The 27,699-nt window shown below is 43.0% G+C and overlaps 2 protein-coding genes across 2 annotated transcripts in view; both read right to left on the reverse strand.

Moving 5' to 3' along the window:
* The window catches only part of spg11 (SPG11 vesicle trafficking associated, spatacsin), a 92,818-nt gene that overhangs the window by 29,569 nt on the left and 35,550 nt on the right, over window positions 1–27,699 (reverse strand). Inside the window, exons 20-27 of the mRNA XM_047368367.1 lie at window positions 17,730–17,796; window positions 12,754–12,916; window positions 12,425–12,630; window positions 12,231–12,339; window positions 11,620–11,779; window positions 9,242–9,496; window positions 6,811–7,011; window positions 6,589–6,696 (exon numbers count right to left, since the gene is read on the reverse strand). Coding sequence (XP_047224323.1) covers window positions 6,589–6,696; window positions 6,811–7,011; window positions 9,242–9,496; window positions 11,620–11,779; window positions 12,231–12,339; window positions 12,425–12,630; window positions 12,754–12,916; window positions 17,730–17,796 — 1,269 coding nt within the window. The remainder of the gene's footprint in view (window positions 1–6,588; window positions 6,697–6,810; window positions 7,012–9,241; window positions 9,497–11,619; window positions 11,780–12,230; window positions 12,340–12,424; window positions 12,631–12,753; window positions 12,917–17,729; window positions 17,797–27,699) is intronic.
* On the reverse strand, window positions 20,425–27,626 carry LOC124870013 (transposon Ty3-I Gag-Pol polyprotein). The gene is made up of 2 exons (XM_047368368.1): window positions 27,094–27,626; window positions 20,425–21,186 (listed from the first exon to the last, which is right to left on the reverse strand). The coding sequence occupies exons 1-2, from the start codon at window positions 27,109–27,111 to the stop codon at window positions 20,734–20,736; spliced, it is 471 nt and encodes a 156-aa protein (XP_047224324.1). The 5' UTR covers window positions 27,112–27,626; the 3' UTR covers window positions 20,425–20,733.

The raw sequence follows: 27,699 nt of genomic DNA on the forward strand, positions 1-27,699 counted from the left end.
TTCTAATTTGCCAGATCATTCGATAATTTTCTCCCGTTTACTTACTACTTCCTACCTGATTACTGTGCTAAAATGTATAAATATATGTATTAAAAGGAAAAAATCATTAAACAAAACTAACACAATTATGACATGGCAGACACATGCACTGTAGGTCAAATTATGCCCATCACATACTAAGATCTAACTATAATCTTTTATGAGCATCAATATGAAACAAAACTATTTACTTTGTAAAATCCATGTGTTGTATTTACCCTCAGTATTTATCAAAATTACAATCTATTTGATTTGCATACGAAGTGATAGTATCACGATAAACCCCCAAAAAGCCATTACAAAATATTGCACAAAATAAATGTAAAGCTTTATGTATTTGGTGGAGAAATAGGACAACCAATTTAATTATGTTGAACCGCCACCTTAACGTGGTGGTGGGGTTTGAGTGTTCAAATGATCCTAGAGGCTATATTGCCCAGGGATTAATGCCCCTGGTAGGGTCTTCCATGGCAAACAGGCTCTGGGTGACGGGCGGAGCCAGGGTCCCACCCTGGAGCCAGGCCTGAGGTCAGGACTTGTCGGAGAGCGCCTGGTGGCTTGGTTGCTCCTCGAACGAGAGACGTGAGGCCATCCCCCAGTGGGCCCACCACCTGCAGGGGGAATCATGAGAGACCAGTGCAAAGAGGATTGGGAGGCAGGCGAAAGCGGATACCTCGGCAGCCCAATCTCCGGATGCTTAGGCTGGCTCTGGCACGTGGAATGTCACCGCGCTGGGAGGGAAGGAGCCTGAGCTTGTGCAGGAGGTTGAGAGATAGAGAGAGATAGAAATAGTCGGGCTCGCCTCCACGCACAGCGTGAGCTCTGGAAGCCATCTCCTCGAGAGGTGCAGTACTCTCTTCTACTCTGGAGTGGCCCGCGGGGAGAGGCGGCAGGCTGGGGTGGGTTTGCTTGTTGCCCCCCCTGCTCAGCCGTTTCATGTTAGGGTTTACCCCAGTGGATGAGAGGGTCACATCCCTGCGCCTTCGGGTTGGGGAGAGGTCTCTGAATGTTGTTTAGGCCTACGGAGCGAGCAGTAGTGCGGAGTACCCGGCCTTCTTGGCGTCCCTGTCGGGAGTGTTGGATAGTGCCCCTCCTGCGGACTCCATTATTCTGCTGGGGGACTTCAACGCCCACGTGGGAAACGACAGTGACACCTGGAGAGGCGTGATCGGGAGGAATGGCCTCCCCGATCTGAATCCGAGTGGTGTTTTGTTATTGGACTTCTGTGCTAGTCACGGATTGTCCATAATGAACACCATGTTCAAACATAAGGGTGTCCATCAGTGCACTTGGCACCAGAAGACCCTAGGCAGGAGGTCAATGATCGACTTTGTTGTCGTATCATCAGACCTTCGGCCGCATGTTTTGGACACTCGGGTGAAGAGAGGGGCTGAGCTGTCCACTGATCACCACCTGGTGGTGAGTTGGATCCGCTGGGGGAGGAGAAAGCCGGACAGACTTGGCAGGCCACAGCGCATAGTGAGGGTCTTCTGGGAACGTCTGGCGGAGCCCACGGCCACGGATTCCGGGGGATGTTGGAGACATAGAGTCCGAGTGGACCATGTTCTCCGCATCTATTGTCGATGCTGCTGCCCGTAGCTGCGGCTGTAAGATCTGCGGTACCTGTCGCGGCGGCAATCCCCGAACCCGGTGGTGGACGCCAGCAGTAAGGGGCGCTGTCAAGCTGAAGAAGGAGTCCTATCGGCTGTGGTTGAGTTGTGGGACTCCTGAGGCGGCTGACGGATACCGTGAGGCCAAGCGTGCTGCGGCCCGGGCTGTGGCAGAGGCAAAAACTTGGGCCTGGGAGGAGTTCGGTGAGGCCAGCCTCGAAGCGATTCGGGCAAACAGTACGGCACCTCAGGAGGGGGAAGCAGTGCTTCGCCAACACTGTTTAAAGCGGGGTGGGGAGCTGCTGACCTCGACTGCGGACATTATAAGGTGGTGGAAGGAGTATATCGAGGATCTCCTCAATCCTGCGATCACGCATTCCCTTGTGGAAGCAGAGGCTGGGGACTCTTTCATCACCCAGGCTGAAGTCACTGAGGTGATTAAAATGCTCCGCGGTAGCTGGGCTACAGGGGTGGATGAGATCCGCCCTGAGTACCTCAAGTCTCTGGACGTTGTGGGGCTGTCATGGTTGACACGCGTCTTCAACATTGCGTCCAGGACAGTGCCTCTGGACTGGCAGACTGGGGTGGTGGTCCCCCTTCATAAGAAGGGTGACCGGAGGGTGTGTTCCAACTACAGGGGGATCACCATCCTCAGCCTCCCTGGTAAGGCCTACGCCAGGGTATTGGAGAGGAGAGTCTGGCCGACAGTCGAACCTCGGCTTCAGGAGGAGCAGTGTGGTTTTCGTCCTGGCTGTGGAACACTGAACCAGCCCTATACCCTCTGAAGGGTGCTCGAGGGTTCATGGGAGTTTGCCCAACTGGTCCACATGTGTTTTGTGGACCTAGAGAAGGCATTCCACTGTGTCCCTCGTGATGCCCTGTGATGCCCTCGTGATGCCCGGTGCTCCAGGAGTATGGAATTGGGGGCCCTTTATTAGGGGCCATCCGGTCTCTGCACAAGTGGAGCAGGAGTTTGGTCCGCATTGCCGGCACTAAGTCGGACCTGTTCCCGGTGCATGTTGGACTCTGGCAGGGCTGCCCTTTGTCACTGGTCCTGTTCATAACTTTTATGGACAAGGGCCGGAGGGGGTCTGGTTTAGGGGCCAGTGGATTTCCTCTCTTCTCTGTGCAGATGATGTGGTCCTGATGGCCCCCTCTAGCCAAGACCTACAGCATGCACTGGGGGTTCGCAGCCGAGTGTGAAGCGGCTGGGATGAAGATCAGCTCCTCTAAGTCCGAGGCCATGGTTCTCAACCAGAAAAGGGTGGCTTGTCCTCTTCAGGTTGGAAGGGAGTTCCTGCCTCAAGTGGAGGAGTTTAAATATCTTGGGGTCTTGTTCACGAGTGAGGGGACAATGGAGCGGGAGATTGACAGACGGATTGAAGAATAGACTGCTTTCCCGACGTTGCTCTAGCAATGACGATCTCACTTTGGAAACATTTTCCAAATCAAGACAACAAATAGAGTCATTGTGTTATCAAATTATTATTATTATTATTATTATTATTTTTCCTCTGGTTCATTTGTTTTGAGTGCTTAAATGGCCATTCAGCTTTTTCTGCAAGAAATTTTTCATGCAACTAAGTTTTTACTTTGGACTACTTTAAAAATATTGTTATATTGTACAGTAATTATCATGTACATTTCATTATGTTCTATTTAGTAATTTAAAGGAACTATTTTTATATCCTTTAATTTAATAATTTTTCTATGTTTTTTAAATACATTTTCAACTTAATCACTGATACATTTTTTTTTAGTTTATATGGATTTCAAAAAGCAAAAAACCTGGTCAAAAACAAGAACGCAGAAAATGATCTCAGCATCTACCAGAGATGTTTACATATCCAACTCACTTCTAAATTCTTTGAGGGGCAAGTCCAAATCACTTCCTTGGCCCCAATTCAGAGTAAACAGATGAAATAATTTGTCCTAAGACTTAAATAACCACTTGAACATGTGATAATTATCTTTCAATCTTTTAATATATATTAACAGTTATCTTTTGATAATTTAACATCTAATTTACCTTCAGAAATATGCTTAAGTCTGCTTACTTGCGAAAAATAAAAATAATGCCCACTGGTGCAGCAAACAAAATCTAACAAAAAATAATAATAATAAAATGCTAAAGTCTGAAATATTTGGAAAACTGATCAAATCTAATTTACCCCATTAGAAATAAAAATAGGCATTTATGCTCAGAATAAAACAAGTTCAAGAAATTAAAACTTGTTACTGAATTTCTAAATTAATCAAAAAATTTGCTTTTTTGTCCTGTCTCCATATTGTCCTCTTCGTCACTATACATTGCTCTAAATATGGTCTGGAGGTTATTCTTCCCCTCTCTCTGAGCTGGGGCATTTTTAATGATATTGAGGAAACCTGGTGGTGTACATTAAAGAGGTTCCTCGGCCAGATGTTCCCATGTCGCCATTACCACATGTTTGGGTTTACCAGGTCTGTTCAGCAACCTCCCCTGCCACTGGATCTAACTCACTACCAGTTGGAGATCAGTTGACAGCCTACTTCAGTGTTGACTCTCTTCACTCTAGTGTCCAACACATAACGCCGCAGGTCTGATGATGTGATTACAAAATTGATCATTGACCTTTGGCCCAAGGTGGCCTGGTACCAAGTATACTTAAAACCACCTTGGGCTCGAACATGGTGTTCATTATAGATATTTCATGCCCTGCACAGACCAACAAAGAAATAACAGCAAAGCACAATGCCATCATTACCCACATGGTACTGAAGACCCCCAAGAGCACGACTGAATTCCCAGATGGGACCCCTTCCAGGACACCATCCAGAGATCCTAAAAAGGTGATCTGAACTGCTGTTCAGTGCACAGACAACAGCCAGAACCTTCAATATTGCAACCTGAAGTCACAAAGAGGCCAGCCTCTCGCGTAATGGGGAAAATTCCAAAATCAAGGCACTCTGCCAGGGGATTGCAAGTATCCTCTTCCTTGCCCGACACCTCCCTTCACCCTTGACAGCTCCGGCGTAGGAGGGAGTCCATCCCCTCTCTAGAAGCTGGGTTCCAGAGCACGAGCTGTGTGTAGATGTGAGTCCAACTATTTCTAACTGGCTTTTAAAAGCCCAAGGCGCTTTTCGATACAGATTTACCTGGGCAATTTACCTTTCCCGGGGCCTCATGTACCAAGTGTGTACGCACAAAAACAATGTTTCATGCTCAACTCTTTATGTTAAAATTAACAATGTGTGAAAGTGTACGGTAATCCGCACAAACATTTGAGCGGCCAAGAAAATGTGTGGCAGCCATGCATACTTTTTTTAAAATCGGTAATGACAAACTAAAGAGAGCTAAAACTCACCAAAAATCACTGAAATATGACTTGATTTAGTTTTGCTCCAGTTGTCTCAGGTTTGAAGGGAGCCTTTTCCAGACGGCATGTTTAAGCTCCTTCCAAAGATGCTCAATAGGATTTAGGTCAGGGGTCATAGAAGGCCACTTCAGAATAGTCCAATGTTTTCCTCTTAGCCATTCTTGGGTGTTTCTAGCTGTGTGTTTTGGGTCATTATCCTGTTGCAAGACCCATGACCTGCGACTGAGACCAAGCTTTCTGACACTGGGCAGCACATTTCTCTCTAGAATCCCTTGATAGTCTTGAGATTTCATTATACCTTCACAGATTCAAGACACCCTGTGCCAGATGCAGCAAAACAGCCCCAGAACATAACAGAGCCTCCTCCATGTTTCACAGTAGGGACAGTGTTCTTTTCTTCATATGCTTCATTTTTCTGTCTGCGAACATAGAGCTGATGTGCCTTGCCAAAAAGTTTAATTTTTGTCTCATCTGTCCATAGGACATTCTCCCAGAAGCTTTGTGGCTTGTCAACATGTAGTTTGGCAAATTCCAGTCTAGCTTTTTCATTAGTTTTCAACAATGGTCTCCTTGGTCGTCTCCCATTAAGTCCACTTTGCCTCAAACAACGTCGGATGGTGCGATCTGACACTGATGTTCCTTGAGCTTGAAGCTCACCTTTAGTCTCTTTAGAAGTTTTTCTGGGCTCTTTTGTTACCCTTCGTATTATCCGTCTCTTTGTTTTGTCATCAATGTTCCTCCTGTGGCCACGTCCAGGGAGGTTGGCTACAGTCCCATGGATCTTAAATTCCTGAATAATATGTACAACTGTAGTCACAGGAACATGAAGCTGCTTGGAGATGGTCTTATAACCTTGACCTTTAACATGCTTGTCTATAATTTTCTTTTTAATCTCTAGAGACAACTCTTTCCTTCGCTTCCTCTGGTCCATGTTGAGTGTGGTACACACCATGTCACCCAACAGCACAGTGACTACCTGTAGCCCTATATATAGGCCCACTGACTGATTACAGGAATGTAGACACCTGTGATGCTAATTAATGGACACACCTTGATTTAACACGTCCCTTTGGTCAAATTATTTTCAGGGGTACCATCATTTTTGTCCAGCCCTGTTTCATGAGTTAATTTTTTTAAATAATTCTGTGTTTGAAAAGTAACGTCTGACTTTCATTCGTTAATTTTGTTAATTTTTGGAGAGGGTTGTCTGGGGTTCCCTCCAAGACCGGCTGTCCCTAAGGCCCAATATTGGATAAGGGGAACACAATGGATGGATTGGGAAACCGTTTGCTAAATCCTCCTTTTTAACACTTTGTTCTGAATTCCTAATGAACAAGGCAAAGTGCATTACGTAAATAAATGAGTGTTAAACTTCTAAATGAAAGAAACAGGAAGTGCTTTTATATTGACATTTTCAGCTGGAAGTGTCAGTGGAAGTGTCCTTGTAACGTAGTAGCTGTTCAAACTGCTACAATGAGCAACAACATTTAATTTCCCTTTGGAATTAACTAAGTATTTTTGAATTAAATTGAAGTGAATTATTGTTTGTTAGCATTAAAATGTAGTGAACAGTTCAGACTCACAGTAACAAGTGTCCGCTGAAAGTCCAACAACTTTGTTTTTGCCTCGGTGAATTTCCTGTAGTCACAACACAACTCGAACATTCTCAGCACCAACACAAGCGGGCTGTCCTAAAAAAATATCAATCAATTATTTTCTTTGTTGTACTTATTCTTTTGTTTTGCTTTTTTCTTTTGTAGTACAAACATTATTTTAAACCTGAGACTAGTGTACGTCAGTGTTACCTGCTGAAAAAGCTCAAATCCTTGCAAGAGGACCCTGACGTGACGCCGCCCCAGCAGTGTCTTCCAGATGATTGACAAGTCATGAAGGGTCCATTCGTGGTGCTGGGGAGCTTCAGAGAGGTGTGACGTGGCCTCCTCTGTTGTAGTGTCATCGACAGAGGTTAGTATCCACACACACAGGCATGGCACCAACTCTGTTCTCTGTCAATCACATATGCCAGAAAGAAACAAGAACTATATCAGTATTAGGATTCTTTTTGCGACCATGTTTCGTCTTCTTCATAACGCAAACTGTGCCTAACTGATGTTGATCATTTGCTCTGCAGTAATAACCCTGTTTATTAAGTTTCAGTAGAGTGTGACCCTTGTGGCAACTGTTCATCAAACTTCTGCTGCCTCCACATGAAAATAGTAGGTAATCAAAAGAATAATTAGATTGACTTAGCATTCTGTAGAAATTTAGAAGGCAAACAAGGAAAGGATATGTTATACAGATAAACCATTTGTGACTTATGTGACAAAGCAGCTGTTACTGAATGCACACAACACGTTTCCTCTGCCTTGGTAGCATGCTCACGCACACAAACACACACAAACAAATATAGCCTAAACACACACCATATTATGTTTGTAACGTCTTTTGTTTTCTCCAAGCTATTTAAACTACTACTAAGCAACCTCCCAAAAATACAGATAAAATATAAGACGAATAGCTCTGTTCCTTCCATCTTAAATATATTTATATTGCTCCAATTGCCTAGCAAACCAAACCGGCCACCTGATCAAGTCTGAGTGAAGCAGGGAGCTGGTTCAAACATCATCAGTCATGTTATTTTACCCAATTTGAAGCAAGCTCAGACAGAGCGGTTCTGAAATATACATTGGCGAGTTTGGAGCAAGCATCGGAGGCTTAGTATCAGATGAAACCTCAGTAGTGGCTACTAAAGAACCCTGAGACTATCACAGAGCAGGTGCATTTATACGGAGACTTGATGACACACAGGTGGATTCTATTTAACATCATCAGTCATTTGGGACAACATTGGATCATTCAGAGATCCTCACTGAACTTCTGGAGTGAGTTTGCTGCACTGAAAGTAAAGGGGCTGAATAATATTACACGCCACACTTTTCAGTTTTTTATTTGTTGAGAAAGTTTGACACATCCAATAAATTTCATTCCACTTCATGATTGTGTCCCACTTGTTGTTGATTCTTCACACAAAATTTGAATTTTATATCTTTATGTTTGAAGCCTGAAATGTGGCAAGAGGTTGAAAAGTTCAAGGGGGACGAATACTTTCACAAGGCTCTGTATCTTAAGATCCTAAGAGAGCATTTTATTTAGGCCTAAATCTGAACTTTGACTTGAATTTTGCAACACTTCGATTATTTTCTTTTCAGCCAGATATGCGTCTTACTCTACATTTTGGTACACAGAGAAATTCAGTTAGCTACGGTTCTATCGGTGTAAAAGAACCCTTAATTATCTTCCCACCAATATCATGCTTGATACTTATTAAATGAGGTTTGTGCTGTGTTTGGTTTTCACAAAACATCTTATCTTTGGTCCTATCTGTCCAAAGGACATCTTTCGAAAGAAAGCAAACCTAAGTCATGCAGCTCATGATGTTTTAATGAGGAGAGTTTTGTCCCTTCCAAATTAGCCATACTTGCTCAACCCTTTTACAATTCTTCTATCATAAGCTTAAAAGACACTATTTAAATAAAGTTTCATTTTCTAATTGCCGACGGTTCAATTTTAGTCATTCTTCATCTGCCAGACAGATAGCTTAATTAGAAATACAGCACAGTTCTTGGTTGAGCCAGTCATTCAGGTTACACGGCCAAATAAACATTGTCCGCCAAAGTGCTTGAAAGTTAATCTGTGTAAGTTTGAAATGTATCTTTTCAAATCTAAATCATATTTTGAGTTAAGTTTTTTAGAAGAGACCTTCTTCTAAAAACCTCCATGGTAACCTCCCAAAACAAGCTTTGTATAATTTAAATTTTTCCAATTGTCCTGTAATGAGCAGCAAACCACCAAAATCCCTGTTTTTAAAGAGGTGGTCAACATGTTGATGATAAATTGATCAAGTACTTTTCATTAGCAGCACCTGGGACTGTATACAGACAGTATAAATTCAAAAACAGACACAGGGTAATTGAGAAACTGATTAGGTGAGTGACAATTAGGACCAAAGAATTTGTCACACAATGATGCCAAAACAGTGAAGAAAAGACAAAAGATGAAGCTGTGGCAAATATCTCTGTAGAGTTTGCTAAAACAATGTTGTCATTCAAGCAAAATTAAAATGGATAAATAAAATTAACAGTTTATCATTCCTAGTCAAACTCTCGAGACATTAAAGTGCAATGTGTGGACCTGTGTCTATGTTTTCATTCTTCTGAATATAATTTGTTAATTTACCTGCTGACAGGCAGAGAGTATTGCCAGCACTGGGCACTGTTGAACTACTGCCTCATGTAGGAGAAACCGGCATGGCATTTGCTCCTCCTGGCTCTGCAGCAGCGCCTGAAACAGCTCGGCCTCTTCTGTTCTCAGAAACCCCAACTCTTCTTCAGGTCCAACACCCCTTCTCTGACTGTGCACCTGCAAGTCTTGAAATGCAATGCCAAGGTGAGCCTGCAAGGTGGGGCCAAAGAGACAGACCAGGGACCTCACCTGAAAGGGGGGGAGGGGGGGGGGGGGGGGGGTGAAAGAAAAAAAACACATACGTTAAGAGACTGGAGTTTATTATTATATTATATTAATATATCTCCTCAGGAACACTTTAAGAATATATTCATCACACACACTTGTGTGTGATTAGGCATGGGGCATATAGCAAAAATATTTTGTCAAGACCCTTAGTGAAAAATCAAGAATTCGATTTTATTAAAACTTGAAGCACACCATGTATCAAACTATTCTGCCTAGCTAAATTTTTTTAATTAATATTAAAAGTCCACTCTTGTTACATAAGAGGTTTATAACGTAGTGAGCATTTTCTATAATAAATAATGCTTGCAAATTAATCGAAGGAATAAGTTTCATTTAGCCATAAATGTTTTTTTTTTTTCATTTTAATCACTCTCACCAATACACTCAGAATGTCTTCTGCATGACATACCTGTCAGGGATAAATTAGTCTGTAGCCTGAGGACACAATGCACTTATCCTTTAGACTATTTCTGTGGCATACTATAAGGTGTTTTATTTAGAGTCAAAGAATACTATTAGAAGTTTAGAGCACTTTATAAATGGGTAAGGCTGGTAACGGGTTTTGCTGTACTGACACTAGAAAAAAGGGAGAAACCATTATATAATTATTTTTGACTGCCCTGCCAAAAATAAACCTATACTAGGCTTGTAGTCCCCCTGCATCTGACAAACTGATAACTTAAGAATGAAAGCTAGAACAAGAGCGCAAAGATCCAGGTAAATGGCTACTCACGTTGCAGAAGCATCAGCTACTAGGTAGCTCGTAGCTACTAGTGCCCCTCTAGTGTTCAAATAATATACAATAAATCCCTGGTTTGTAATGGAAAGGTTACATACATAAGCATGAAAATAAGCATGAAAATAATTTTTTATGAAAAAATCCTAACTTGCATATTCACATTTATTAATGAATATGCAAATTAAATTAATTAAATGTCTTGGATATGGCTAATTTCTCAACAGTTCATGCACAAGAAAAACACATTTCGAAATACTGCTCCCAAAGTTATTTTAGATTTTGCACCTCTGTTTTCTTCCTAAAAATTAAACTTTTTGTTCTCCATAGTGGTTAAAATATTCCTTCTGTGCTTTCACTGCCTTCTGCTCACATCGAACAAGTGTCTCACACATGCTCTTCCCTGCCTGTGCATAGTTCACCATCTTTCAGGTTCTATCACACACTCATGCTCCACATCCCCGACGATGCAGGGGACACGAGATGGTGGTGCGCCTGGGCCAAGGGGGAGCCAAGGAGGAGCCCAGGATCCCACCTCAGGCAGTGCGCACTGGCACTCACTCATTGAGCCCTCTGACTCGCGCGCATGTTAGACTCCTTGGTTTCAAGACAGAATGGCTGGGTAGCCAACATCATCGCTGACTATTTGCGCATCTTATATGTGCTGGTCACCGCCCCGGCGGTGCAACGCAGTTGGGTCAACAGCACCGCTGGGAGCGAGGGGGTTCCTGTCCCTCCCCCCAGAGAGGGAAAGAGAGAGTGCAGTGGGTACTTAGTTCCAACCTGAAGAGCCAAGGTCCAGGCAATGGGTCTCTCTAAAGCTACTGACTGAGCTTCTACTGTGACTAACTGTATGTTCTCTCTCTCATACTCTAGACTTGAAAACTGGCTCAGAGTTCATCTGCTTAGCTGTCTTTTTCTTCTATATGACGCAGCTAAAGGAGCTATAATAATTCATGTTTTACTTTTCCTTCCCATAGAAAGTACTCCTGGATCAGTGCTTCTTTGTTCTCTTTGTGTCTCTGCTCTGTTCTCTCAAACCCCCAGTCCGTCGTGGCAGATGGCCGCTCACACTGAGCCTGGTTCTGGTTCTGCTGGAGGTTTCTTCCTGTTAAAAGGGAGTTTTTCCTCTCCACTGTCGCTACATGCATGCTCAGTATGAGGGATTGCTGCAAAGTCAACGCCAGTGACTGTCCACTGTCTCTACATGCTCATCCAGGAGGAGTGAATGCTGCAAGTCACTGACTGGATGCAATCTGCTGGGTAACTCATATAAATGGAAGTTAATACAATGTTCTAATAAGACAGAAATACAAATATGTATGTCTGTGTGTGTGCCATTGTTCACCTGCTGGGGTGGAAAGTTGTGCAGTTGGACAAACAATAAAAAGTGTATAAATTGTCTGTCCTTGGCACAGTGGTTGGGATAAACTGGACTGAGCTCCAGACTGTGGAGCTGACAGAACTGAACAGGCAACGCCCACTCCTGAGCTGCCTCATGTGATGACCTGAGAGAAGAACACACATATACAACCAATGCTTAGAGTCTCTAAACATATGATTTTAAAATCAGGTCTTCTATCGGATTCAACTGATTTGGTTTAGCAGAGGTGAGTTCTTTCACATTTCATGTTGTCTAGAAGGAAAAAAGTGACTAGCAATTTAGACATTTGTCTCCTTTTGTTAAGGATAATATCTTAACAAATTAGCTGAAAAAGACACTTAGGATTAGATACAACACTATATTAAACAAGAAAATCCATTTAACTTCTTTAAAAGTCCCATTTTTTTAAATGGAGAAACAGATAAACAGATTCCTTTAATTTGAACAGGGGACAGTGCAGAAATCAAAAATCAGGTTTTTATCCAATCCAATGATTGAATTTATGAATATAAAGTGTAAATGGGTGATGAAGGACATTAGGTGGTGAATTAGGAATGCATTAGCAGGGGGCTAACCTGCTGATACCCCTCTGCTCCAGACTGTCTGCCACTGCAGCTTCCAGGTAATGAAGCAGCTCTTCTGCTGCTCTTGGTTCTGCTTTCACCAGCTTTACAGCTTTAGATACTGAAACAGCACAGTACATGAGTTTACCATGTTCCATCGGACTGAAGAAATGCTTTGTTGGAGTGGTGTACGTGTTAGTGTTTACTTAAAGTTTGCAGATTCTGGGCTGGTGTGTGCCTGTCAAGTTGGTTCCAGTGCTGAAGAATGGCGTTCATACTTCTGATGTCGACTCTCAGCTTTAGGCTGCAGATTCCAAGCAGCTCACAGAAACAGACAGCAGACGATGTGACAGACGGCATATTGAAACACTTCAGAGCCAACCTGTACACTTGCAGCCAAACCTTCTGCAGCCTGAAACACACAAGCAATCAAAACCAAAAAACTTTGCTGTTTGTCAGAAACATATGTTTAACAACTTGCCTGCCCAAGTAACCATCTCAGTAAATTCTGCCATGAGACTGTAGGGACACTTACAACAACTGCACGTCACTGCAGACACCCAGCGCTTGGATGAGAAAGTTTCCGTACGCAAAAGATGGTCGGCCATGATGAATGTAGTAAAAAAAGTCCAGGTTTTCTACCAGAGCGAACTTGTCAACCAGATGAGAGCTGGAAAAATGAGGCAGCTCAGATGTTTCTGTAGGAAATACATAAATTATCATCTGTCAATTCATCATTGCTGCCACTGCAACATAAAACAATTTCATTTACACAGTTTGGCTTTGACCCCTCCTTGAACCGCCACCTTAATGTGGTGGAGGGGTTTGAGTGCTCGAATGATCCAAGAGGCTATGTTGTCTGGGGCTTAAAAGCCCCTGGTAGGGTCTCCCATAACAAACAGGCTCTGGGTGATGGGTCAGACAAAGAGCGGTTCAAGACACCTTTCATGAGGAACACACAATCGAGGCACGTGACGTCACACGGTACGGCGGAGCCAGGCCTGGGGTCGGGACTCGTCGCAGAGCGCCTGGAAGCCGCATTGCTCTCCGCAGGAACCGGCCAGGCCAAGCCAGAATGAGAGACAGGAGGCCATCCCCCAGTGGGCCCACCACCTGCAGCCCCACACTCCTCAGCCTCCCTGGTAAGGGCTACATCAGGGTATTGGAGAGGAGAGTAAGGCCAATAGTCAAACCTCAGCTTCAGGAGGAGCAGTGTGGTTTTCGTCCCGGCCGTGGAACACTGGACCAGCCCTACACCCTCTGATGGGTACTAGAGGGTTCATGGGAGTTTGCCCTACTGGTCAGATGTGTTTTGTTGACCTGGAGAAGGCATTTGACTGTGTCCCTTGTGGTGCCCTGTGGGGGGTGCTCCAGGAGTATGGAGTCAGTGGCCCTTTATTAGGGTCCATCCGGTCTCTGTACAAGCAGAGCAGGAGTTTGGTCCGCATTGCCGGCACAAAGTTGGACCTGTTCCCGGTGCATGTTGGACTCCGGCAGGGGTGCCCTTTGTTTGGGGACCAGTGGATTTCCTCTCTTCTTTTTGCAGATGACGTGGCCCTGCCGGCTCCCTCTAGACAAGACCTACAGCATGCACTGTGGCGGTTCGCAGCCGAGTGTTAAGCGGCTGGGATGAAGATCAGCTCCTCCAAGTCCGAGGCCATGATTCTCGACCGGAAAAGAATGGCTTGTCCTCTTCAGGTTGGAGGGGAGTTCCTGCCTCAAGTGGAGGAGTTCAAGTATCTCGGGGTCTTGTTCACGAGTGAGGGAAGAATGGAGTGGGAGATCGACAGACGGATGTTGTCTGTGTAATCTCCAAAAAATATTTTTAGCTCTTTGCTCAGTGGACAGAAGCAATATAACTCTGAAAATTGACTTCATCAGCAAACCTGCTTTTGTGGGTACAATGAGAGAATATTCTCTTCTGCATTTCCTGTAGCGGTACCGACTACTATAAGCCCCTCTTCCTTGAACTGGCAAGCATCTTCATATCATCAGTAAATGTGGAAGGGGTTTGTTTTTGTCTCTCAACCACCATCATGAGTTTCTAACTTTCCATCAAGGCTAGTGCAGATATGGCAAACATCACTGAATGTAATTTTCATCAAACCATGCCCATTTCATGACTGTCATCAAAAAGGATTTTTTGTCTGACAGTTGCTTAGAAACACTTACTGTACATCCTTTATTCATAAGCTGTTTTTTTTTTGCCTTGAACTGCAAATAAATTTCTTAAATACCACACAACGTAATTTTCTGCATTTTAGTTTTAGATTCTGTCACTGACAGGTGAAGAGTACCTTTGCAAGTGGAGAAACCTGCAAAATCAGCAATGTATTAAATACATACTTGTAACTCCATGGTCACCGAAGCAGCTTCGGGTACCTTTGACAGTGTGGGCAGGTGCCACGTCCTGTTGGAATATGAAATCAGCATCTCTATAACGTTTGCTAGTGGAAGGAGGCATGTAGTGCTGCAATATGTCCTGGTAGATTACTGCATTGACTTAGAACTTCAGAAAATGCTGTGGATCAACAGCAGCACGTGTCATGGCACTCCAAATTATTATTCACAGTGGACCTCAAGCAATTGGGATTCTGCTCCTCTTCACTATTTCTGCGGACTCTGGAACCATGATTTGCAAAAGAAATGCAAGCCTAACTTTATTTGACAGTGGGACATTGGACCACTAAGCAGTTCTTTTTCTCTTTAGCACAGGTAAGACGCTTGTAGTCAATGCGTAGGATTTGTTTGTGCCTAGTGGCTCTTGATGTGTATACGCCACCTGGTTGGACCATTTGTTCACTACTATACCTCCCAGTGTCATCTGCTACTACAGGGGTTGGACAATGAAACTGAAACACCTGTCATTTTAGTGTGGGAGGTTTCATGGCTAAATTGGACCAGCCTGGTAACCAGTCTTCATTGATTGCACATTGCACCAGTAAGAGCAGAGTGTGAAGGTTCAATTACCAGGGTAAGAACACAGTTTTGCTCAAAATATTGAAATGCACACAACATTATGGGTGACATACCAGAGTTCAAAAGAGGACAAATTGTCGGTGCACGTCTTGCTGGCACATCTGTGACCAAGACAGCAAGTCTTTGTGATGTATCAAGAGCCACGGTATCCAGGGTAATGTCAGCATACCACCAAGAAGGATGAACCACATCCAACAGGATTAACTGTGGACGCAAGAGGAAGCTGTCTGAAAGGGATGTTCGGGTGCTAACCCGGATTGTATCCAAAAAACATAAAACCACAGCTGCCCAAATCACGGCAGAATTAAATGTGCACCTCAACTCTCCTGTTTCCACCAGAACTGTCCGTCGGGAGCTCCACAGGGTCAATATACACGGCCGGGCTGCTATAGCCAAACCTTTGGTCACTCATGCCAATGCCAAACGTCGGTTTCAATGGTGCAAGGAGCGCAAATCTTGGGCTGTGGACAATGTGAAACATGTATTGTTCTCTGATGAGTCCACCTTTACTGTTTTCCCCACATCCGGGAGAGTTACGGTGTGGAGAAGCCTCAAAGAAGCGTACCACCCAGACTGTTGCATGCCCAGAGTGAAACATGGGGGTGGATCAGTGATGGTTTGGGCTGCCATATCATGGTATTCCCTTGGCCCAATACTTGTGCTAGATGGGCGCGTCACTGCCAAGGACTACCGAACCATTCTTGAGGACCATGTGCATCCAATAGTTCAAACATTGTATCCTGAAGGCGGTGCCGTGTATCAGGATGACAATGCACCAATACACACAGCAAGACTGGTGAAAAATTGGTTTGATGAACATGAAAGTGAAGTTGAACATCTCCCATGGCCTGCACAGTCACCAGATCTAAATATTATTGAGCCACTTTGGGGTGTTTTGGAGGAGCGAGTCAGGAAACGTTTTCCTCCACCAGCATCACGTAGTGACCTGGCCACTATCCTGCAAGAAGAATGGCTTAAAATCCCTCTGACCACTGTGCAGGACTTGTATATGTCATTCCCAAGATGAATTGACGCTGTATTGGCCGCAAAAGGAGGCCCTACACCATACTAATAAATCATTGTGGTCTAAAACCAGGTGTTTCAGTTTCATTGTCCAACCCCTGTATATACCCCAGTAGCGTCCGCTACTACAACTCCTAGCATGAATTGCAGCTAATAGGAAGGGACAAAACAACTCTGATGTCATAGTGGGCTATATAAGAACACTGGAGACGCTCAACCATTGCTTTTTCCCCCGCTGGAAACCGAGACGCGGTTACCACGCAACGGAGGTGCGCATCATTCTGGAGAAGAAACTCACATGTGGGTTCTTATTCATTCTCCTCACTGGCCAAACTCATGAGAAGCTCAATGAGCTGAAAGGCTTGACGGGATAGGAGGACTAGCAAGGATCGAAGGCGTGGATTTAACAGGCAACCCAAGAAAAACCCACGGACGTTTTCCAAGGAGATGACATTTTCCTCTTTGTGTTTACTTCAGACGACTGCTGACGGTCCGTCATATTTTTCGCCTTTGCCAAAGGAGGGAAGCAGACCGTCTTTTTGAGTTTGTTACAGACACGTAACAAACTCCCCCCTCTATCCCCTGCTCCAGAGAAGACGGCACCAAGTAATCCCGTAATCCCCAGGGCTGTCGATTTAATTAATATTCACGTAGATAAAGGGAAAGTGTTTTTGTTTATTTTGAGCAAGAGTGATTTGTCAAAATAAGGTCAAAGTTTCCCACCTTCGGAGAAGTGGTTGATTAAACAGTGACATCTAGTAACAGTTATCAGTTATTTCTGAGAATTTAATAATTGTAATTATCAAAGGCCTTGAGCTCATAATCACAACACATCTCTGATTTCAATTTGTAATGATTTTTGGTTAAGAAATTATTATTTTTTCCCAATTATGATTTTAAATTATAATTTTTGATAAATATTAATTAATCAATAATCATAACCCTTACAACCTTCAGTTCACTCCTGAATATCTCCCAAAATTTTGAATGAATTTGGCTTGACAATCCTCTCAAAGCTGTAGTTATCCTTGTTTCTGGTGCATTTTTTTCTTACCATACTTTTCCTACCACACCTTTTCCTTCCATTCAACCGTCTATGAATATCCTTGGATACAGCACCAAGTGGGCAACTGGCTTCTTTAGCAGTTACCTTTCATGGCTTACCCTCCTTGTGAAGGACATCAGTGACTGTCTTCTGGACATCTGTTCAGTCAGCAGTCTTCTCCATGATTTTGCTGCATACTGACCCAGACTGAGAGACTGAAAGGCTCAGGAAACCTTTGCAGATATCTTGAGTTAATTACTTGGTTAGGATGTGACACCATGAGTGTCCCATAATTAACTTTTTAACAATGTTCTAATTTTTTTTCCACACTGAATATTAGGTACCTATTAACTGTAAGCCATAATCATCAAACTTACAAGAAATAAATGCTTGAAATATTTCTGTTCATGTGTAATAAATCTGTTGACTTTTTTGAGATGTTCCTGTAAGTCATGTCTGCTCACCAGTGCAGTTCAGAGTGTTTGCTGCCTGCCAACCAAACAGCCTGGATGGGTCAAGAGGGTGGAGCGACTAGAAAAAAAAACACCAAAAAGCATTAAAGACTATCAGGTCTATCAGTCTGATAAGATATGGTATTTTAACTGTTGTACAAACAAGATTTCTTTGGTAAGTAATTTAACTTTCTCTTTTATCTGCTGGTTCGGGAGCTTGTCATTTAAAAGCAGGAATTGCCTCAACATCGTTAGGGTATACTCCAAGATAATTGGTGTTCAGCAGAGGGACTTGTACACTTTGTGGGAGAGGCAGGTGGTCAGAAAACCCATGGGAATAGTCTCCAGAAAGAACCATATTCTGTCTATGGAATTTACCCTTATGCTGCCACTTTGTAGCGCCACCTAGGAAAACCAATAGATTTTCAAATACTTTTGTTCCTTCTGCTATTAGGCCGCTGAACAGTTTTGATGGACTGATTAACTTCAAATGCATTGTACTAAACCACTTAGTGGCTTGGAAAATGCATTTTGGAGACTATTTGATAATGTTTACAGGAATGTGTTTTTTCTTTCTAAACTAAAAACCCTTTTTGAATAAGTAACGTATTTTGAACTGAATTGTAATAGGAGCATGGTTACAGATGGTACTCCCGAAAAATACAATAGATTCTGTAATAAACTGGTCTGTTTATCATAAAGAGGCACTCGAGACTTCTTTATAGAACGGCCAACACTTTAATGACACCCCTGCCCGTGCTCACAACAGGTACCCAACAGGGCCGTATGGCCCTCTCCTCCTGTCGTAGGACAGATGTCGCTAAACCAGTTACCTGACATCTTCCCCTTTTACAAAGGTTAACACACGTTAAACAGTAACACCCACCCACAGGGTAACATATTCTATTTTCTTAGCAGAACCATTCAACTATCTCAAGTTTTTTTTTACAGTTTGTGTAACTAACTTATTCACAAATTCAGCCTCTGAACAGGCTTAGAAATTCTTCCAGAGTGCGTCCGAATCTGTCCATCAGGAGTCACTGTTGGACCAGAGGGACTGCTCTCTAAATCCAGTGAAGCATCTGAAGTCTCTGTGGTCCTTTTTGTTTTCTTCAGATGAGGGCAGGGGCTGGAGATGGCGACGATTTTGCCTGTAAGAAGCACCTTGCTCTGTCTCGACGATGTACTGCTCTCACCTGTCACTGCAGCTGGTATAGACCAAGTCTCTTGGTTGTTCACTCTTACGAGGACAGGATCTCCTCTCTGCAGGAGTAGAAGCTGTCTCACACCATGTCATCTGTTGCAGTAGAAGCCTTGTTTTCTTTTCTCCTCCGCATCCTTGGCTTGGATGAGGTGTTGTTTTGGCCATCCTGGCTGCAGATTCTTAGTCAGGGTGGGAAGCCTCGTTCATATCTTTCTGCCCATCAGAAGCTCCGCTGGGCTTACACCAGTACTACTGTGTGGGCAGGCCAAGAGTGCTAGAAGAGGCTCTTTCTGTTTCAGAATGTTCTTTGCTGTCTGGACCGCACGCTCTGCATGTCCATTTCCTTGTGGGTTATGGGGGCTGGAGGTTGTGTATTTAAAGTCCATGTCCTGTGCAAACTCTTTAAAAACATCACTGCTAAACTGTGGTCCATTATCACTAACAACCTCTTCTGGTATGCCGTAACGTGTGAATGTAGCTCTAAGCTTCAGTATGACCTCTGTGCTTGAAGTGGATGTCATATGTAGTATTTCTAAGTATCTGGAATAGTAGTCTGATATGACAAGAAAGTTTTCTTTGTCATATTCACATAAATCCAGGCCTATTTTCTTCCATGGTCTATCTGGGAGGAGAGTTGACATAAGAGGCTCTCTGACCTGTGCTTTTCTGTGCTCCCTACAATTCATGCAGTTTTCCACCAACTGTGTGATCTGTGAAGCTAAACCTGGCCACCAAACTGAGGTGTTTGCTCTCATTCTACACTTATTTAGCCCCTGATGACCCTCATGTATTCTCTCTAAGATTTCTGTCCTCATTGTCTCTGGGATCACTATTCTTCTGCCCCTTATCATCAACCCATCCTGCACAGATTCCTCACAGTAAAGTACTCTCTTGCTAAACTGTGTGTGTGTGTCATGTGTTCAGGCCATCCCTGCTGAAGGTACCTTATGACCTGCTGGAGTTTCTGGTCAGATGCTGTCTCTGCTCTGACAGTGTCCATCTTCATCAGTTATGCAGGAATGCTGCTCAAAACGACAGCTACATAACACTCAATGTCCGTGTGCTCCACCTTCTGCTGTGGGCTCCTTGACAACATGTCTGCCACAACCAGAGTTTTCCCAGGTGTGTACTCCGCCTCAAATTTGAACCTCATCAACTGAATAAGAAGCCTCTGGCATCAAATTGGAGTGTTATTCAAGTCCTTGGAGTTCATCAGTGGAATGAGGGGTTTGTGGTCTGTGATCAACCTAAAAATAGGTGGGCCATAGAGATATGTCTCAAACCTCTCACATGCCCACACACCTGCCAGGCATTTTTTTTTCTATCTGAGCATACCTTGTCTCAACATCAATCGGTCTTCTTGAACAGTATGCCACCGGTCACCAGTCCTCACTATGAAGCTGCAATTAGACACCGCCAATGCCAAAGCTGCTGGCATCCGCAGAAACAACTGTACTCCTGTTTGCATAATAAAACACTAGGGTAGGTGATGACATGAGAAGTTCTTTTATTTTATCAAAAGCCATTTGCTGTGCTGGGCCCCAGGTCCAGGCTGACTTTGATCGCAGCAGTTCAAACAGTGGTTGCCCCACTGTGGGTAAGTTTGGGATATATTTCCCCAGGTAATTGATTATCCCAAGGGCTCTCTCTTTAGTTCTTGGACATTTTCCGGTGGGTTGAGGTTTTTGATCGCTGATACTTTGGCAGGGTCAGGAAGTGGAGCTCTGTCTTTCTTAGTTCACACTTTTCTGGGTTCAGCTTCAGACCAGCTGATTCTAGTCGTTCCATAACTTTTTGCAGCTGTTGATTGTCTTACTTCATGTCTTTGCCATGGACAATGATGTCATCCATATAGACAGCAACTTCTTCCAGCCCCTCCAGGGTCTCCACCATCTTCCTCTGGAAAATCTCTGGGGCACTGGTAAACCCAAAGGGAAGACGTTTGAAACAATATCTTCCATACGGGGTTATAAAGGTAGTTAACCTCTGGCTCTCCTTATCCAGAGGAATCTGCCAGAACCCTGAAGCTGCATCCAATGATGAAAAAACTGTGGAACCACTCAGCTTCGTCATCATCTCCTCTGATGTTGGTAGCATGAACCGCTCCCTCTTAACTGCTTTATTTAGTCTTTTTAAGTCTAAGCAGATGCAGGTCTTTTCATTCTTTTTAGGAACTGGGACCATTGGGGCACACCACTCAGTTGGTTTTGTTACTGCCTCCACAGTGTCATTGGCCTCCATTCTGTCCAGCTCTTCTTTAACTGCCTTCAGGAGAGGGATGGGGACACTTAGTGCTGTATGTATAATATATGGTTGGGCAACAGTATCTTCACGGGCTGTGTTTTCAAGAGACCAAACTCAAGCTCACTATTGTTAATTTCATTTACTCTCTTAATTAACCCCATAGCTAATGATGCTCGTCTACTCAGCAGGTTGTTTACTTTATCACCTCTGATAACCTAATGTGGCTTCCTGAACATAAGATCTCTCTCTTCAAAGACTTTGCTAGTTAATGACCTGATTTGTGACAATCAGATTGATTTATTTTGCCTCACAGAATCCTGGCTGTAGCAAGAGGATTATGTTACTATAAATGAGTCAACTCCTATTAATTATTTAAATTTTTACATTCCTCAAAATACTGGGTGAGGAGGAGTAGCAACCATCTTTCAGTCCGATTTATTGATTAGTCCCAGACCAATCAATAGCTACAACTCTTTTGAATATTTAATCCTTAGCTTTCCTCATCCAAATGGCAAAGCACTAAAACCACTTCTGTTTGTTGTTTTGTACCATCCACCAGGTCCTTACTCTCAATTTTTAGATCAGTTTTCAGACCTTTTATCTGATTTAGTGTTAAATACAGATAAAGTTATTATAGTGGGGGATTTTAACATTCGTGTTGACACTTAAAGTGAATATAGCCTAAATATAGCCTTTAATGCTATCTTAGACTCAATTGATTTTGCTAAAAACATTAACAAACCTACCCACCTTTGTCTTCATTCTCTGGACCTTGTGCTGACATATGGCATTGAGTGTAAAGACATAACAATATTTTCTCATAACCCTGTCCTGTCGGACCATTTGTTAATAACCTTTGAGTTTAATATAACCGAGTACTCCACACCTGATAGAAAATTTCATTATAGTAGATCATTATCAGACAATGCTGTAACAACCTTTAAAGAATCTGTTCCACTTTTAATTTCCTCATTATCACAGAAAAACACAGTGGCAATAATTTTGTTTCTTCCTTCACAAATTGATTCTTTTGTTCATAGTGTTACTTCATCATTGCGTGATGCATTAGACAATGCAGCCCCCTTGAAAAAGAAAGTAATTATTCATAGGAGTCTGGCTCCCCGGTTTAATTCAGAGCTGCGTACTTTAAAGCACAATGTTAGAAAATTGGAGAGAAAATGGCGCTCTACACACCTAGAGGATTCCTACTTAATCTGGAAAAATAGCCTACTGTTGTATAAAAAGACACTTCACCAAGCTAGAACAGCTTATTTCTCATCATTAATAGAAGAGAACAAGAATAATCCTAGGTTTCTCTTTAGTACAGTTGCTAAACTTACACCGAGTCATAGCTCTGTTGAGCCATCCATTCCCTTAGCTCTTAGCAGTCATGACTTTATGGGATTCTTCTTAAATAAAATTGATTCTATTAAAAATAAAATATTTGACATGCTCCCGAAGATGATTACTTCATCCTCAGTGAGTGAGACAACAGTGGAAGTAACTGTAGAACCTGATCTGTGTTTGGACTGTTTTGATCCTGCGGAGCTTCCTGAGTTATCAGAAATATTAGCTTCATCTAAACCTTCAACTTGTATGTTAGACCCAATCCTGACCAAATTATTTAAGGAAGTGTTCCCTCTGATTACCAGCCCCATTTTAGATATGATTAATCTATCTTTAGTAAATGGATCAGAACCACAGGCTTTTAAGGTAGCTGTAATTAAACCTTTACTTAAGAAACCTTCGCTTGATCGAGATGACTTGAAAAATTACAGACCTATTTCCAATCTTCCATTCTTATCTAAAATTCTTGAGAAAATAGTTGCTAATCAAATGTGTGAGCATTTACACAGCAATGACCTGTTTGAAGTGTTTCAGTCAGGTCATAGTACTGAAACAGCTCTGCTGAAAGTCACTAATGATATTCTTATGGCCTCAGACAATGGACTTGTGTCTGTACTGGTTCTGTTAGATCTCAGTGCTGCATTTGATACAGTCGATCACAAAATTCTCTTAAAAAGGCTGGAATATGCTGTAAGGATTAGGGGAACAGCGCTAGGCTGGTTTAAATCTTATCTGTCTGACAGATTGCAGTTTGTTCATGTAAATGATAGATCATCTTCAAACTGCAGGGTTAATTGTGAAGTACCACAGGGTTCAGTACTTGTTCCAATTCTCTTTACTATATATATGCTTCCAATAGGTCAAATTATCAGGCAGCATAGGATAACTTTTCACTGTTACGTTGATGACACTCAGCTTTACTTATCCATAAATCCTGATGAGCCCAACCAGTTAGATAGACTACAAGCATGTCTTGAAGACATACAAACTTGGATGACTTTACATTTTCTGCTTCTAAATTCAGACAAGACAGAAGTTGTCGTCTTTGGACCGTAGTCTTTAAAAAAGAAACTGCTTAGTCAATCACTTAACCTGGATGGCATTAAATTGACCTCTGATAATAAAGTAAAAAACCTTGGTGTTATTTTTGACCAGGACGTGTCATTTAAATCCCATATTAAACAGGTTTATTTAGGATTTCCTTCTTTCACCTCCGGAACATTGCCAAAATTAGAAATATCCTGTCCAGGAGTGACACTGAAAAACTAGTCCATGCATTTGTTACTTCAAGGCTGGACTATTGTAATTCTTTACTATCAGGATGTCCACAAAATGCAGTTAAAAGCCTTCAGCTGATTCAGAATGCTGCAGCAAGAGTTCTGATGAAAATTAAAAAGAGAGATCATATTTCTCCTATTTTAGCTTCCCTTCATTGGCTCCCTGTTAAATCCAGAATAGAATTTAAAATTCTCCTCCTCACATATAAAGCCCTTAATGATCTAGCTCCATCATACATCAGAGATCTGATTGGTCCATATGTTCCTAACAGAGCACTTTGTTCTCAGACTGCAGGTTTACTGGTGGTTCCTAGAGTCTCTAGAAGTAGAATGGAAGGCAGATCCTTTAGTTATCAGGCTCCTCTCCTGTGGAACCAGCTCCCTGTTTTGGTCCATGAGGCAGACACTCTGTCTACTTTTAAGGCTAGGCTTAAAACTTTCCTTTTTGATAAAGCTTATAGTTAGAGTGGCTTAGGTTATCCTGAGCTACAGTACAGACCAAAAGTTTGGACACACCTTCTCATTCAAAGAGTTGTCTTTATTTTCATGACTATGAATATTGTAGCTTCACACTAAAGGCATCAAAACTATGAATTAACACATGTGGAATTATATACTGAACAAAAACGTGTGAAACAACTGAAAATATGTCTTATATTCTAGGTTCTTCAAAGTAGCCACCTTTTGCTTTGATTACTGCTCCACACACTCTTGGCATTCTGTTGATGAGCTTCAAGAGGTAGTCACCTGAAATGGTTTTCCAACAGTCTTGAAGGAGTTCCCAGAGATGCTTAGCACTTGTTGGCCCTTTTGCCTTCACTCTGCAGTCCAGCTCACCCCAAACCATCTCGATTGCGTTCAGGTCCGGTGACTGTGGAGGCCAGGTCATCTAGCGCAGCACCCCATCACTCCCCTTCTTGGTCAAATAGCCCTTACACAACCTGGAGGTGTGTTTGGGGTCATTGTCCTGTTGAAAAATAAATGATGGTCCAACTAAACGCAAACCGGATGGAATAGCATGCTGCTGCAAGATGCTGTGGTAGCCATGCTGGTTCAGTATGCCTTCAATTTCGAATAAATCCCCAACAGTGTCACCAGCAAAGCACCCCCACACCATCACACCTCCTCCTCCATGCTTCACGGTGGGAACCAGGCATGTAGAGTCCATCCGTTCACCTCTTCTGCGCCGCACAAAGACACGGTGGTTGGAACCAAAGATCTCAAACTTGGACTCATCAGACCAAAGCACAGATTTCCACTGGTCTAATATCCATTCCTTGTGTTCTTTAGCCCAAACAAGTCTCTTCTGCTTGTTGCCTGTCCTCAGCAGTGGTGTCCTAGCAGCTATTTTACCGTGAAGACCTGATTCACACAGTCTCCTCTTAACAGTTGTTCTAGAGATGTGTCTGCTGCTAGAACTCTGTGTGGCATTGACCTGTTCTCTAATCTGAGCTGCTGTTAACCCGCAATTTTTGAGGCTGGAGACTCTGATGAACTTATCGTCCGCAGCAGAGGTGACTCTTGGTCTTCCTTTCCTGGGGCGGTCCTCATGTGAGCCAGTTTCTTTGTAGCGCTTGATGGTTTTTGCGACTGCACTTGGGGACACTTTCAAAGTTTTCCCAATTGTTCGGACTGATTGACCTTCATTTCTTAAAGTAATGATGGCCACTCGTTTTTCTTTACTTAGCTGCTTTTTTCTTGCCATAATACAAATTCTAACAGTCTATTCATAAGGACTATCAGCTGTGTACTGTATCCACCTCCTGCACAACACAACTGATGCTCCCAACCCCATTTATAAGGCTTGAAATCCCACTTATTAAACCTGACAGGGCACACTTGTGAAGTGAAAACCATTTCAGGTGACTACCTCTTGAAGCTCCTCAACAGAATGCCAAGAGTGTGTGGAGCAGTAATTAAAGCAAAAGGTGGCTACTTTGAAGAACCTAGAATATAAGACATATTTTCAGTTGTTTCACACTTATTTGTTCAGTATATAATTCCACATGTGTTAATTCATAGTTTTGATGCCTTCAGTGTGAAGCTACAATATTCATAGTCATGAAAATAAAGACAACTCTTTGAAAGAGAAGGTGTGTCCAAACCTTTGGTCTGTACTGTATCTCTGTAGTTATGCTGCTATAGGCTTAGGCTGGTGGAGGACACCCTCTTCGCTACATTCTCACACTACTCTCCAATTTTGCATTATTTGCTGGTATTTCACCTTCTAACTTTATGTTCTCTCTCTTTTCTCTTCCTAGAAGCTACACCTGGCCTGACTCTGTGTCTACCTGTGACACCTTTCTGGAGAGGGACATCGTCCAAGCTTCTGCTGGCAACAACTTAATGCTCACCCTCTACCGATGATCCACATAGCCCTGTCTTTCAGTGTTTAACCCTTTCTCTCTCCTAGATAACGCAATTGACTGAGGTTTTAATGTAACTAACTCTATGTGCTCTCTTTCAGACTCTATCCTTGAAAACAGGCTCAAAGTTTATCTGTTCTTTCTTTCTAGATGAAATGACTAAAGGAGCTACATCCATTAACATTTACTTTTCCTTCCCATAGAAAGTACTCCTGGATCAGTGCTTCTTTGTTCTCTTTGTGTCTCTGCTCTGTTCTCTCAAACCCCCAGTCGGTCGTGGCAGATGGCCGCTCACACTGAGCCTGGTTCTGGTTCTGCTGGAGGTTTCTTCCTGTTAAAAGGGAGTTTTTCCTCTCCACTGTCGCTACATGCATGCTCAGTATGAGGGATTGCTGCAAAGTCAACACCAGTGACTGTCCACTGTCTCTACATGCTCATCCATGAGGAGTGAATGCTGCAAGTCACTGACTGGATGCAATCTGCTGGGTTTACTTAGATAGAAAAACTTTTTATCCAATTTGAATAAATAACTGAATCTGACTGAACTGTTCAATGGTTACGATTAATTGGAATGTATGAACCTGACTTTTGTGAAGAACCTTGAGACGTGTTGTGGATTTGGTGCTATATAAATAAAACTGAATTGAATTGAATTTATCTTTGTAGCTGACTTGAGTTATGAACTGTCCCAAACAGTTTAACTCACCCCCCGGGCCACTCAGTATCTTCTTTGCTTTCTGCAATGGTCTTTTTAGCTCCACTGATTTATACACAGCCTCACTCATTACACTGCAGTCAGCTCCAAAATCTATCTTGAACTTTACAGGCTTAGTACCTATGTTTAAAGTCACTGTCCATTCATCGTCATGTGGTTCGCCATTAACTGAGCCCAGGTAATAGTGTTCATTTTGTTTTTCACACTCAGTAACTTCACTCACCAGTTTGCTTTTGCACATCCTTTCCCAGTGTCCTTTTTTTCCACATCTGTTGCAGATGGAGTTGGTAGCTGGGCATTTATCCTGCTGGCTGTGTGTTGTTTTCTCACATCGTCCACATCTTTTTTAATTTTCGCTGTCTTTGGGTTTGTTTACATCTCGGTGTGGTTGCCGCCATCTTGCGCGAGCCCCGCTGCCGTGATGCTGCGCCACCTCTTGGATTGCACTGAACTGTTCTCCTTGTTGGTTTACCTGCACTTTAACTTCCTCTGACTGCTGCACCTCCTGTACCGTCATCTCTAAAGTAAGGCTTGTCCAGTTTAGTAGCAGTCCTGTACCAAGTAAAGCGTTTCTTCCACTCGGGCCACTCCGCCGGCTTCTCAAAGCAAAAACTCTGAAACTTTGCCATCTTCTGACACCATGTAATAAACTTGTCTCTTTATCATAAAGAGGCACTCAAGACTTCTTTGTAGAACGGCCAAAACTTTAATGACCCCCCTCCCCGTGCTCACAACAGGTACCCAATATAACATCCCCGGTGCCGTAAAGCCCTCTCCTCCTGTCGTAAGACAGATGTCGCTAAACCAGTTACCTAACAGATTCATTTAG

Source organism: Girardinichthys multiradiatus, chromosome 6 (genome assembly GCF_021462225.1).
Source record: "Girardinichthys multiradiatus isolate DD_20200921_A chromosome 6, DD_fGirMul_XY1, whole genome shotgun sequence".
NCBI classification, from domain to species: Eukaryota; Metazoa; Chordata; class Actinopteri; order Cyprinodontiformes; family Goodeidae; genus Girardinichthys; species Girardinichthys multiradiatus.